The following is a 15,255-nucleotide window of genomic DNA, read 5'->3' as shown; positions in this document are numbered from 1 at the left end:
AAGATTACTAGGTCTTTAAGAGTTTTTTCGGAAGATAACAGCTCTATAAACATTCTTTGGCGGTGTCCCGACTTTCTAGTTAATTATTTACCTGATTAGCTTAATCGGGTAATATTAATTACAGAGAAATTATTTTATAGAATAGCATGTCATATCACTTAATCCGGCATAGCCAAAGACACGACACTACCAACAGAACATTAAAAACTGTAATATCTTATGTTTCACCGAGTCGTGGCTGAATGACGACACGGATAATATACAGTTGGCTGCGTTTTCTGTGCATTGGCAGGACAGAACAGCTACGTCTGGTAAGACGAGGGGTGGTGTGTGTCTATTTGTCAATAACAGCTGGTGCGCGATGTCTAATATTAAAGAGGTCTCGAGATATTGCTCGCCTGAGGTAGAGTACCTCATGATAAACTGTAGACCACACTATCTACCAAGAGAGTTTTAATCTATATTTTTCATAGCCGTCTATTTACCACCACAAACCGATGCTGGCAAGAAGACCGCACTCAACTAGCTGTATAAGGCCATAAGCAAAGAAGAAAATGCTCATCCAGAAGCGGCACTCCTAGTGGCCGGGGACTTTAATGCAGGCAAACTTAAATCCATTTTACCTCATTTCTACCAGCATGTCACATGTGCAACCAGAGTGGGAAAAAACTCTAGATCACCTATACTCCACACACAGAGACGTGTACAAGCTCTCCCTCGCCCTCCATTTGGCAAATCTGACCATAATTCTATCCTCCTGATTCCTGCTTACAAGCAAAAACTAAAGCAGAAAGTACCAGTGACTCGCTCAATACGGAAGTGGTCAGAGGACGCGGATGCTACGCTACAGGACTATTTTGCTAGCACAGACTGGGATATGTTCTGGGATTCATCCAATGGCATTGAGGAGTACACCACCTCAGTCACCGGCTTCATCAATAAGTTTATTGACGACGTCGTCCCCACAGTGACCGTACGTACATATCCCAAACAGAAGCCAAGGATTACAGGCAACATCTGCACCGAGCTAAAGGCTAGAGCTGACGCTTTCAAGGAGCGGGACACTAATCCGGATGCTTATAAGAAATGTCGCTATGCCCTCAGATGAACAATGAAACAGGACTAAGATTGAATCCTACTACACTGGCTCTAATGCTCGCCGGATGTGGCAGTGCTTGCAAACTATTATGGACTACAAAGGGAAACCCAGCTGCAAGCTTCCTAGTGACGCGAGTCTACCAGACGAGCTAAATGCCTTTTATGCTCGCTTCGAGAAAAGCAACACTGAAGCATGCATGAGAGCACCACCTCTTCCAGACTACTGTGTGATCGACGCTCTCCGTAGCCGATGTGAGCAAGACCTTTCAACAGGTCAACATTCACAAGGCCGCGGGGCCAGACGGATTACCAGGACGTGTACTCAGAGCATGCGAGGACTAACTGGCAAGTGTCTTTACTGATATTTTCAACCTCTCCCTGACCGAGTCTGTAATACTTACATGTTTCATGCAGACCAGCATAGTCCCTGTGCCCAAGACAGACTATAGGAAGGAGGTCAGAGACCTGGCAGTGTGGTGCCAGGACAACAACCTCTCCCTCAACGTGAGCAAGACAAAGGAAATGATCGTGGATTACAGGAAAAAGAGGCCCGACAGGGCTGTAGTGGAGTGGGTCGAAAGTTAAGTTCCTTGGGGCCCACATCACCAACAAACTATTGTGGTCAAAACACACCAAGACAGTCGTGACAACACCGCCTGGTATGGCAACTGCTCGGCATCTGACCATAAGGCGCTACAGAGGGTAGTGCGTACGACACATCACTGGGACCAAGTACAGTACATCACTGGTGCCAAGCTTCCTGCCATCCAGGACCTATATACTAGGCGGTGTCAGGGGAAGGCCCAAAAAATTGTTATTTTATTGTGTTACTTTTTTCTTTTTTTTACTTTAGTTTATTTAGTAAATCATTTCTTAACTCTATTTCTTGAACTGCATAAGGGCTTGTAAGCATTTCACGGTAAGGTCTACACCTATTGTATTCGGCGTATGCGACTAATAAAATGTAATTTAATGTATAGCATTATCCTTCCTACCGTGGAGGTACATCATTATCCTTCCTACCGTGGAGGTACATCATTATCCTTCCTGCCGTGGAGGTACATCATTATCCTTCCTACCGTGGAGGTACATCATTATCCTTCCTGCCGTGGAGGTACATCATTATCCTTCCTACCGTGGAGGTACATCATTATCCTTCCTACCGTGGAGGTACATCATTATCCTTCCTACCGTGGAGGTACATCATTATCCTTCCTGCCGTGGAGGTACATCATTATCCTTCCTGCCGTGGAGGTACATCATTATCCTTCCTACCGTGGAGGTACATCATTATCCTTCCTGCCGTGGAGGTACATCATTATCCTTCCTACCGTGGAGGTACATCATTATCCTTCCTAATGTGGATGTACAGTTTTGGATGCCGCAATGTCTCCCTCCCCCCTCCCTCCCCCCTCCCCCCTCCATGTGTGTGCGCGTGTGTGTGTGTGTGTGTGTATGATCTCCAGCTCCACTGTAATGGGAAAATAATCTCTGCCTAACGAGTATGACCTCTGCGCTGAACTCTTGTTAGCTGCATTGTGAAACCAGGGCCTGGCTCTGAAAACAGACCACTATATGAGGTGTTTTTCTTACCCCCCACTATGTACCTCAGTGGTGACCTGTATACTCTGGGCAAAGGTACCTCCCCTGAGGTTCTTCTCTCTCCTCCCCCCTCCTCCTCTTCTTCTACACAGGGTGCTGAATGAACACTTGGGGGAAAAGGAGGTGGAGCTGTCCTTAACCTTTGACGCGGTGGAGGAGACGGACCTGGGAAACTACACCTGCTATGTGGAGAACCACATTGGACGGAGGAGTGGCAGCGCCATCCTGCAGAAGAGAGGTAGGCCAGGCCTCAACACCACTGCTGTCTGCTGATAATACTGCTGAGACAGTAACACTTTAGGCAGACAGGTTTATGGGTAATGTTTCCCTTGGGAGGGGTGCGGCGTCATGGCATAATACCCTTTGCCGACTTGGGCACTGACCAATTAAATCCCCATTTCTTCACTTGTCTAATACTCTGTGTCATGCTACAGTTGAAGTCGGAAATGTACATACACCTTAGCCTTAGCCAAATACATTAAACTCAGTTTTTCACAATTCCTGACATTTAATCCTTGTAAAAATTCCCTGTCTTAGGTCAGGTAGGATCACCACTTTATTTTAAGAATGTGAAATGTCAGAATAATAGTAGAGATAATGATTTATTTCAGCTTTTATTTCTTTCATCACATTCCCAGTGGGTCAGAAGTTTACATACACTCAATTAGTATTTGGTAGCATTGCCTTTAAATTGTTTAACTTGGGTCAAACGTTTCAGGCAGCCTTCCAGAAGCTTCCCACAATAATGTGGGTGAATTTTGGCCCATTCCTCCTGACAGAGGTGGTGTAACTGAGTCGGGTTTGTAGGCCTCCTTGCTCGCACAAGCTTTTTCAGTTCTGCCCACACATTTTCTATTGGATTGAGGTCAGGGCTTTGTGATACCTTGACTTCTCCAATACCTTGACTTTGTTGTTCTTAAGCCATTTTGCCACACCTTTGGAAGTATGCTTGGGGTCATTGTCCATTTCGAAGACCCATTTGCGACCAAGCTTTAACTTTCTGACTGATGTCTTGAGATGTTGCTTCAATATATCCACATAATTTTCCTGCCTCATGATGCCATCTATTTTGTGAAGTGCACTAGTCCCTCCTGCAGCAAAGCACCCCCACAACATGATGCTGCCACCCCCGTGCTTCACGGTTGAGATGGTGTTCTTCGGCTTGCAAGCCTCCCCCTTTTTCCTCCAAACAATGGTCATTATGGCCAAACAGTTCTATTTTTGTTTCATCAGACCAGAGGACATTTCTCCAAAAAGTACGATCTTTGTCCCCATATGCAGTTGCAAACCGTAGTCTGTTTTTTTTTATGGCGGTTTTGGAGCAGTGGCTTCTTCCTTGCTGAGCGGCCTTTCAGGTTATGTCGATATAGAACTCGTTTTACTGTGGATATAGATACTTTTGTAACTGTTTCCTCCAGCATCTTCACAAGGTCATTTGCTGTTGTTCTGGAATTGCTTTGCACTTTTCGCACCAAAGTACATTCATCTCTAGGAGACAGAACGCATCTCCTTCCTGAGCGGTATGTCGGCTGCGTGGTCCCATGGTGTTTATACTTGCGTACTATTGTTTGTACAGTTGAACGTGGAACCTTCAGGCGTTGCTCCCAAGGATGAACCAGACATGTGGAGGTCTCAAAAAAAAATCTGAGGTCTTGGCTGATTTCTTTTGATTTTCCCATGATGTCAAGCAAAGAGGCACTACGTTTGAAAGTAGGCCTTGAAATACATCCACAGGTACACCTCCAATTGACTCAAATGATGTCAATTAGCCTATCAGAAGCTTCTAAAGACCATTACATACTTTTCTGGAATTTTCCAAGCTGTTTAAAGGCAGGGTCAACTTAGTGTATGTAAACTTCTGACCCACTGGAATTGTGATACAGTGAATTATAAGTGAAATAATCTGTTTGTAAACAATTGTTGGAAAAATGACTTGTGTCATGCACAAAGTAGATGTTCTATCCGACTTGCCAAAACTATAGTTTGTTAACAAGACATTTGTGGAGTGGTTTAAAAACAAGTTTTAATGACTCCAACCTAAGTGTATGTAAACTTCCGACTTCAACTGTATATGCCTCCAACAATCTGTTGTAAGTAGCCTGGCTGAACTCAGATCTGGAGAGAGAAAGAAATACATTTAAGAAGAGATCGTATTGAGATAGGTATAGATCTATAGGTAGATACTGAAAGAGCATGAGTTTGCAGAGAGCAGAGTTTGATCCCCTTTTGTCTTTGTCTTGGAAGGGCAGATCTGATCGAGTCACAGCTTTATAAGTGTATTTTAAACCAGATTTTAAAGCAAATTTATGTTTCATAGCTTCAGTGCAATAAAAACTACAACCAATAAATAATCAAATTTGCAGTTTTACTTGATAATCACATTTTCTTACGTGGAACCATGTTTTCACATGTATTAAATTGACAGTTTGCATGTTAACACCACCTTTTCACATGCGACGAGAATAACATGTTTTCACCTCACATGTGAATTGTAGTTTAACATGTTAAAAACTTTTACGTGATAATCTGATATTTAATTTTACTTGGGAAAAACATTCACATGTGAAAATCAAAGTTGCAGTTTCACTTGTAAAAAACCTCAATGTGAAAATCTCACTTTCACATGTGGAATTTCATTTTCACATGTGAAAATCACATTTGCAGTTTCATATGTGTGAACTTGCAATTCCACTTGTGAAAGTGAAAATCTAATTTGCAGTTTCAGATATAAGAAACTCCAACTGTGAAAATCTTACTTTGTGGGGTTGAAATAATGTTATTCTCCTCACATCTGAAAAGATGGTGTTAACATGTTGCAGTAACATCCAAAAAAGCCCAAATGTGGGAAATATTTTGCGGGACATTCACAGAACCGTGGACATAATACATTTTTCGGGGGCAGGTTAATTGATAACGTTCAAATGGCGACATAGTTCTGCTGTGTGAAGGTCCCTGCCTGTTAAAGGGGAAATCCGTAGTTGCTACATCCATTTTTGGACTTAGAAATTAACGATATACACTACCGGTCAAAAGATTTAGAACACCTACTCATTCAAGTTTTTTTGTTTTTTTTTACTATTTTCTATATAGTCGAATAATAGTGAAGACATCAAAACTATGAAATAACACATATGGTATCATGTCGTAACCAAAAAAGTCTTAAACAAATCAAAATATATTTTATATTTGACATTCCGCAAATAGCCACCCTTTGCCTTGATGACACACTCTTGGCATTCTCTCAACCAGCTTCACCTGGAATGCTTTTCCAACAGTCTTGAAGGAGTTCTCACATATACTGAGCACTTGTTGGCTGCTTTTCCTTCACTTTGCATTCCGATTCCTCCCAAACCATCACAATTTGGTCGGGGGATTGTGGAGGCCAGGGCATCTGATGCAGCACTCCATCATTCTCTTTCTTGGTAAAATAGCCCTTACACAGCCTGTAGGTGTGTTGGGGCATTCTCCTGTTGAAAAACAAATAATAGTTCCACTAAGCCCAAACCAGATGGGATGGTGTGTCGCTGCAGAATGCTGTGGTAGCCATGCTGGTTAAGTGTGCCTTGAATTCTAAATAAATCACAGACAATGTCACCAGCAAAGCACCCCCACACCATCACACCTCCTCCTCCATGCTTTACAGCGGGAAATACACGAGATCATCCGTTCAACCACACCGCGTCTCACAAAGACACGGCGGTTGGAACGAAAATCTCCAAGACTCCAGACCAAAGGACAGATTTCCACCGGTCTAATGTCCATTGCTCATGTTTCTTGGGCCAAGCAAGTCTCTTCTTATTATTGGTGTCCTTTAGTAGTGGTTTCTTTGCAGCAATTCGGCCATGAAGGCCTGATTCACACAGTCTCCTCTGAACAGTTAATGTTGAGATGTGTCTGTTACTTGAACTCTGTGAAGCATTTATTTGGGCTGCAGTTTCTGAGGCAGTTAACTCTAATGAACTTATCCTCCGCAGCAGCAGAGGAAACTCTGGGTCTTCCATTCCTGTGGCGGTCCTCATGAGAGCCAGTTTCATAATAGCGCTTGATGGTTTTTGCGACTGCACTTGAAGAAACTTTAAAAGTTCTTGAAATGTTTCATATTGACTGACCTTCATGTCTTAAAGTAATGATGGACTGTCGTTTCCCTTTGCTTATTTGAGCTGTTCTTGCCATAATATGGACTTGGTCTTTTACCAAATAGGGCTATCTTCTGTATACTCTCCTACCTTGTCACAACACAACTGATTGGCTCGTTAAGAAGGAAAGAAATTCCACAAATTAAAAATAGTAAAAATAAAGAAAAACCCTTGAATGAGTAGGTGTTCTAAAACTTTTGACCGGTAGTGTATACCCATTGATTCTTGAAGAATATAACTTACAAATGCTTCATGAACTTAGTTCAACTCCCCATCAGAACCCAACATATACAGTGCATTCTGAAAGTATTCAGACCCCTTGACTTTTTCCAAATTTTTTACGTTACAGCCTTATTCTAAAATGTATTAAATCAATTTTTTTACTCATCAATCTACACACAATACCCCACAATTTTTTTTGCAAATGTATTAAAAATAAAAACAGAAATACATTATTTACATAAGTATTCAGACCCTTTGCTACGAGACTCGAAATTGATCTCAGGTGCAAGAAATTGTCCGTAGAGCTCTGGGACAGTCTAGCTCCACTTATGTTGCGAAGATTTAAACCTTCCAAAGAAAATGCCAAACTCCCGCAACACTGTATGAGGCTACAATAGCACTGATCTTGAAAAAAGATAGAGATTCCATGGAGATGTCGTCTTATCGCCCCGTGTTGTTACTCCCCACAGAAAATAAGGTGTTGACAAAGATATTGGCAAACCGATTTAAAAAATATATTTCTGACATCATACACCCTGACCAGACAGGTTTTATCCTGGGCCGACATATATACTACAATTTGAGACGCCTTTTCAACATATCATGATCATAAAGTTGAGGCAGTGGTAATTGCTCTTGAAGCAGAGAAGGTATTTCATCAGATTGAGTGGAAGTATATGATGTCGGTTCTGGAGCATTTCGGGCTTGGAAAGGAATTTATTAATTGGATAAGAATTATTTATGCACACCCAATGTCGTCCGTGGTAACCAATCAGGAAATGTCGCAGTCATTCTGCCTGTTCAAGGGCTGCCGACAAGGGCGCCCTATTTCTCCTGCTGTCTTCGCTATAGCCGTGGAACCCCTTGCTACTCTTAACAAGGAAGCCAGAATTTCAAAGAAGCGTTCATACAAGCAAGCACAAGATAGAGGGGGGCTTTGGCCTTCCTCACTTTAAACTGTATTATTGGGCTGCTAATCTGAACATTATGTCTTTCTGGAGGGAAAGTTTGCCTGGGATGCGACAGAATGATATGCCTTCATGGCTTTTGATTGAACAGGCCTCCTGTCAACATTCCTCACTCCCTGCACTTGTTAAAAGTCCATCATATGTGAAAAAAAGCCACTTATGACTCTAATCCAGTCATTTGTCATACTCTTAGGATCTGGAAACAGATTAGGTATTTTCTTAACATACCCACTGTATACATTGACAGACCGATTTGCCTGAATCATGCTTTCCACACTGCATTGGATGATATGGTGTTTTCACAGTGGAGGGAGAAGGGGCTCACAACAACTGGTAACTTATACATTGATGGTCAGTTAGCTTCATTTCAACAATTACAGGGTAAGTTTAACATGCCAACAACACATTTTTTCAGATCCCTCCAAATCAGGAATTTCTTAAGGACACATATCCCACGGTATGGCATTAAGCCAAATAGTCCTACATTAGATAGCCTGATCCTTGTCAAACTCCATTCAAAAGGGTCGGTCTCTAGACTGTATGATGTGCTACAGGCCCACATAGAGGTATCCACAGACACTATTAAAAGGGCTTGGGAACAAGAACTTGGTTCAAAAATCTCAGATGAGGACTGGGTAGAAGGAATATAAACCACAGTTCAGTGAAGGCCAGACACAACCTTGTACAGTTTAAGGTGATACACAGGTTACATTACTCAAAAGTGAAACTGCATAAAACATTCCCAGACACCTCACCACTGTGTGAGAGGTGCAAGCAGGATGAAGGGACGTTGACCCACTTATTTTGGACATGTCCTAAGTTACATGCTTACTGGGCTCTCATTTTTGATTACTTATCTTCTTATGCCTGAGATCCCGTTAACTGGATCGATATGACAACAGCCAGTGAAAGTGCAGGGCGCCAAATTCAAAACAACAGAAATCCTATAATTAAAATTCCTCAAACATACAAGTATTTCACACCATTTTAAAGATACACTTCTTGTTAATCCCACCACAGTGTCCGATTTTAAATAGGCTTTACAGCGAAAGCACCACAAACGATTATGTTAGGTCAGAGCCAAGTCACAAAAACACAGCCATTTTTCCAGCCAAAGAGAGTCACAAAAATCAGCAATAGAGATAGAATGAATCACTAATATTTGATGATCTTCATCAGATGACACTCATAGGACTTCATGTTACACAATACATGTATGTTTTGTTCGGTAAAGTTCATATTTATATCCAAAAACCTCAGTTTACATTGGCGCGTTATTTTCAGTAGTTACAAAACATCCGGTGATTTTGCAAAGAGCCACATCAATTTACAGAAATACTCATAATAAACATTGCTAAAAGATACAACTGTTAAGCATGGAATTTTAGATCCACTTCTCCTTAATGAAACCGCTATGTCAGATTTAAAAAAAACTTTGCGGAAAAAGCACACCATGCAATAATCTGAGTACGGCGCTCAGAGCCGACGAAAAATAAAAAAGTTCCGTTACAGTCCGTAGAAACATGTCAAACGAAGTATAGAATCAATCTTTAGGATGTTTAACATAAATCTTCAATAATGTTCCAACCGGAGAATTCCTTTGTCTTCAGAAACTCAATGGAACTCAAGCTAACTCTCACATTAACGCGCATGGTCAGCTCGTGGCACTCTGGGAGAGACCTTACTCAATCCCCTCTCATTCGGCCCCCCTTCACAGTAGAAGCATCAAACAAGGTTCGAAAGACTGTTAACATCTATTGGAAGCCTTAGGAAGTGCAACATGACCAATATCCCACTGTATCTTCAATAGGGAATGAGTTGAAAAACGACCAACCTCAGATTTCCCACTTCCTGGTTGGATTTTTTCTCAGGTTTTTGCATTCCATATGAGTTCTGTTATACTCACAGACATCATTCAAACAGTTTTAGAAACTTCAGAGTTTTTTCTATCCAAATATACTAATAATATGCATATATTAGCAACTGGGACTGAGTAGCAGGCAGTTTACTCTGGGCACCTTATTCATCCAAGCTACTCAATACTGCCCCCAGCCATAAAAAGTTATCTAAAGCCTTCGATAGAGTTATAGCCCCAGACCCATTGATCGCTCCATTTGGTACAGTTGATGGGAATAACCAAGATGGGAAGGCTGTCTCTCTTTGTACTATATTAGCCAAAAGGCTCATATTGCAATTTTGGAAATTGGAGACTGTACCTACCTTTGAAATGTGGTTACGGGATTTAGGGAATGTAATACATATGGAAAAGATTTGATACAATACCTCCAATAGAAGTCCAATGTTTTACAAAATATGGCAGCCAATACTGGATAAATGGTCTAGTCCCGCTTCATATCTGAGTTGATGATCTACTCGGCTACTCGATGATCTACTCGGTGCTGTACTCCACTCAATATTTATTTTTGGCTTAACTACACTGCTTGTAATGACTATATGTTGTCTTCTTACAGTCATAGCCAAAGGTTTTGAGAATGACACAAATATACATTTTCACAAAGTCTGCTGCCTCAGTTTGTATGATGCAATTTGCATATACTCCAGAATGTTATGAAGAGTGATCAGATGAATTGCAATTAATTGCAAAGTCCCTCTTTGCCATGCAAATGAACTGAATCCCCAAAAAACATTTCCACTGCATTTCAGCCCTGCCACAAAAGGACCAGCTGATATCATGTCAGTGATTCTCTTGTTAACACAGGTGTGTGTTGACGAGGACAAGGCTGGAGATCACTCTGTCATGCTGATTGAGTTCGAATAACAGACTGGAAGCTTCAAAAGGAGGGTGGTGCTTGGAATCATTGTTCTTCCTCTGTCAAACATGGTTACCTGCAAGGAAACACGTGCCGTCATCATTGCTTTATACAAAAAGGGCTTCACAGGCAAGGATATTGCTGCCAGTAAGATTGCTCCTAAATCAACCATTTATCGGATCATCAAGAACTTCAAGGAGAGCAGTTCAATTGTTGTGAAGAAGGTTTCAGGGCGCCCAAGAAAGTCCAGCAAGCGCCAGGACCGTCTCCTAAAGTTGATTTAGCTGCGGGACCGGGGCACCACCAGTACAGTGCTTGCTCAGGAATGGCAGCAGTTGGTGTGAGTGCATCGGCACGCACAGTGAGGCGAAGACTTTTGGAGGATGGCCTGGTGTCAAGAAGGGCAGAAAAGAAGCCACTTCTCTCCAGGAAAAACATCAAGGACAGAGTGATATTCTGCAAAAGGTAAAGGGATTGGACTGCTGAGGACTGGGGTAAAGTCATTTTCTCTGAAAAATCCCCTTTCCGATTGTTTGGGGCATCCGGAAAAAGCTTGTCCGGGGGAGACAGGGTGAGCGCTACCATCAGTCCTGTGTCATGCCAACAGTACAGCATCCTGAGACCATTCATGTGTGGGGTTGCTTCTCAGCAAAGGGAGTGGGCTCACTCACAAACCATCCAGGAACAGTTTGGTGACGAACAATGCCTTTTCCAGCATGATGGAGCACCTTGCCATAAGGCAAAAGTGATAACTAAGTGGCTCGGGGAACAAAACATCGATATTTTGGCTCCATGGCCAGGAAACTCCCCAGACCTTAAGCCCATTGAGAACTTGTGGTCAATTCTCAAGAGGCGAGTGGACAAACAAAAACCCACAAACTCCAAGCATTGATTATGCAACAATGGGCTGCCATCAGTCAGGATGTGGCCCAGAAGTTAATTGACAGCATGCCAGGGCAGATTGCAGAGGTCTTGAAAAGAAGGGTCAACACTGAAAATATTGACTCTGCATCAACTTTATGTAATTGTCAATAAAAGCCTTTGACACTTATCAAATGCTTGTAATTATAATTCAGTATTCCATAGTAACATCTGAAAAATATCTAAAGACACTGAAGCAGCAAACTTTGTGGAAATTAATATTCGTGTCATTCTCAAAACTTTTGGCCACGACTGTACCACCTAATAGGATTTAGTTTTATTTTGTGTATGTGTGAGTTAAGTTTTGTTTTGTCCTCTAAATTGGCTATCCCATTCAACAGTACAAAGAATGTCAATGTTTGTATCGCTGTCTTTTTTAATTAATTTTTTATTGGAAAATAATAAACATATTATAAAAAATATAAAAAAAGAACACAGTGGCCTCCATCATTCTTAAATGGACGAAGCTTGGAACCACCAAGACTCTTCCTAGATCTGGCCAAACTGAGCAATCAGGGGTGAAGGGCCTTGGTCAGGGAGGGGACCAAGAACCTGAGGGCCACTCTGACAGGGCTCCAACGTTCCTCTGTGTAGATGGGAGAACCTTCCAGAAGGACAACCATCTCTGCAGCACTCCACCAATCAGGCCTTTATGGTAGAGTGGCCAGACGAAAGCCACACCTCAGTAAAAGGCATGATACCCCGCTTGGAGTTTGCCAAAAGGCACCTAAAAGACTCTCAGACTATGATAAACAAGATTCTCTGGTCTGATGAAACCATGATTGAACTCTTTGGCCTGAATGCCAAGCTACACGTCTGGAGGAAACCTGGCACCATCCCTACAGTGAAGCATGGTGGTGGCAGCATCATGCTGTGGGGATGTTTTTCAGCGGCAGGGACTGGGAGACTAGTCAGTATCGAGGGAAATATGAACGGAGCAAAGTACAGAGAGATCCTTGATGAACACCTGCTCCAGAGGGCTCAGGACCTCAGATTGGGGTGAAGGTTCACCTTCCAACAGGACAACGACCCTAAGAACACAGCCAAGACAACGCAGTAGTGGCTTCGGGACAAGTCTCTGAATGTCCTTGAGTGGCCCAGTCAGAGCCCGAACTTGAACCCAATCAAACATCTCTGGAGAGACCTGAAAATAGCTGCGCAGAGAAGCTCCCCATCCAACCTGACAGAGCTTGAGATGATCTGCAGAGAAGAAAGGGAGAAACTCCTCAAATACAGGTGTGCCAATCTTGTAGCGTCACACCCAAGACGACTAGTCTGTAGTCGCTGGCAAAGGTGCTTAAACAAAGTACTGAGTAGAGGGTCTGAATACTTTTGTAATATTAAAATATGTAATATTTAATATGATATTAATATGATATTAATGTTTATATGATATTAAAACAATTTAATCCATTTTAGAATAAGGCTGTAACATAACAAAATATGGAAAAAGTGAAGAGGTCTAAATACTGTCCGAATGCACTGTAAGCTCATTTTACTCCAATGTTTATAAACAAAGTAAACGTTAACAACCACTGTATAGCCTAAAAACGTGGTTAAAACTATTATTTTGATTTAATGGATGCATCCATAGCGTAGAGTATGGATTTGACAGTGGTTGCATTTATCCAGCCCCTTCCCCCAGCATTTTATTGAATCTGTGGCAGGGAGTAAGTGTAATTGAGTAAATAGCGTTATAATATGATGCAATGCTCTTGCGAGTTACATTTGTGCCATTATTTTATCTAACAACACTTCTGAAGTCTAGAACAAAATTCTTAGTATTGCAAATAAAAATAATGATATTGAAAGCAAAACATAACCCCTGTCACGGCCGTTTAAAGGAGTGGACCAAGGCGCAGCGTGATTAGAATCCTTTCTTCTATTTATTAATAGAAAGACACTTAAAAAATAAAATAAAAACTCGCCGCCGACCCCGGTCTGGGGACCCTCGCAGCGGGCCCCGGACAGGAGGGCGGCTCTGGCAGCTCCGGACAGGAGGGCGACTCTGCCAGCTCCGGACAGAAGGGCGACTCTGGCAGCTCCGGACAGGAGGGCGACTCTGGCAGCTCCGGACAGGAGGGCGACTCTGGCAGCTCCGGACAGGAGGGCGACTCTGGCAGCTCCGGACAGGAGGGCGACTCTGGCAGCTCCGGACAGGAGGGCGACTCTGGCAGCTCCGGACAGGCCTCGTGCCATGGATCATCACTGGAGGCTTTGTGCCATGGATCATCACTGGAGGCTTCTTGCCATGGATCATCACTGGAATAGAGAGACACACAGGAGGCCTGGCTCTGGGAGCAGGCACCGGACTCACCAGGCTGGGGAGACATGCAGGAGGCCTTGTCCTTGGCCGAGACACTGGGCCGTGGAGGCGTACCGGCGGTCTCGAGCGCAGAGCTGGCCCCACCCGTTCTGGCTGGATGCCAGCTTCCACCCGGCAAATGCGGGACACTGGCACCGAGCACACCGGCCTGTGAATGCCCCGCCTCGACACCGTGAGCATCACCCTATAGCACGGGGCCTGACCAGTCCCATGCTCGCCATGGTAAGCACGGGGAGTTGGCTCAGGTCTCCAACCTGACTCTGCCACACAAACCCTAGACAAGCCAAAAAACCCTAGACTATACAAAAACTAAACAAACCACCCCTTGTCACACCCTGACCTAACCAAATAATAAAGAAAGCAAATATAACTAAAGTCAGGGCGTGACAAACCCAGAAGTATTGAGAGCAAAATATAATTATAAATGGATGCCACATTTTTTTCTTCTGTTTTATGATAATGCATTTTAATACAACTTTTCCTTCTTTCCTGGAATTTTCCCTCTCTTTGGTTGTTACCCTATGCTTTCGTTGCTTTTTTTTCCAGTTGCAAGTTATTATTCATTCCAGCAGCATAGCACTCTGCACCCACAGCTGGTTTGCCTCTGAAGCTAAGCAGTGTCGGTCCTGGTGGGTCCCTGAATGGGAGGCCAGATGTAGCTGGAGGTGGTGAAAATAACATTTAAAAAATGTGCGGGTGTAAAAATATCCCTTGTGGGGATAGAAATAAAATGACGATGGAAAAACACGTGAGAAATGTACATGTTTTTTTAATCTGTTTTTCTTTGCACAGGTGTAGGATCTTAATTTGATTACCCTGTTGCAGCAGAACTTTGTTGCAGCAGGAAATGTAAAACTTGTAGTGCATTTGAGGTTTAAAAGTTTGTAATTTCCACTTTGATATTTCAGACTTGATTTTCCCTTACAACCCATACAAAAATGTCCATTAATTATAATCCACATAATAATAATTTTCCTGCTGTAGCAAACCGTCTCAAATTAAGATCCGACATCTGTTTGCACCAACACAGTATTGTAGTAGGTCACAAAGGGCAAAAGCATTCTAATGGAATCAAAGACAATTCTTACAGTACCCATTTGACGTTACAATATCGCATGAAAGATTCATCCCAAATACCCTCCTAACCTCCCAAAGAGCTGAGTCATCATCTCAAGTTGTGGCTTAAGTGTCTCTTTTCGCAAAGAAAACAA

At 42.7% G+C, this 15,255-nt stretch overlaps 1 protein-coding gene across 1 annotated transcript in view; it reads left to right on the top strand.

Moving 5' to 3' along the window:
- The window catches only part of LOC139581496 (X-linked interleukin-1 receptor accessory protein-like 2), a 431,652-nt gene that overhangs the window by 394,378 nt on the left and 22,019 nt on the right, over nt 1-15,255 (top strand). Inside the window, exon 8 of the mRNA XM_071411312.1 lies at nt 2,793-2,938. Coding sequence (XP_071267413.1) covers nt 2,793-2,938 — 146 coding nt within the window. The remainder of the gene's footprint in view (nt 1-2,792; nt 2,939-15,255) is intronic.

The sequence above is a fragment of the Salvelinus alpinus genome, chromosome 7 (assembly GCF_045679555.1).
Source record: "Salvelinus alpinus chromosome 7, SLU_Salpinus.1, whole genome shotgun sequence".
NCBI classification, from domain to species: domain Eukaryota; kingdom Metazoa; phylum Chordata; class Actinopteri; order Salmoniformes; family Salmonidae; genus Salvelinus; species Salvelinus alpinus.
This window is presented reverse-complemented; position numbering and strand designations above follow the sequence as displayed.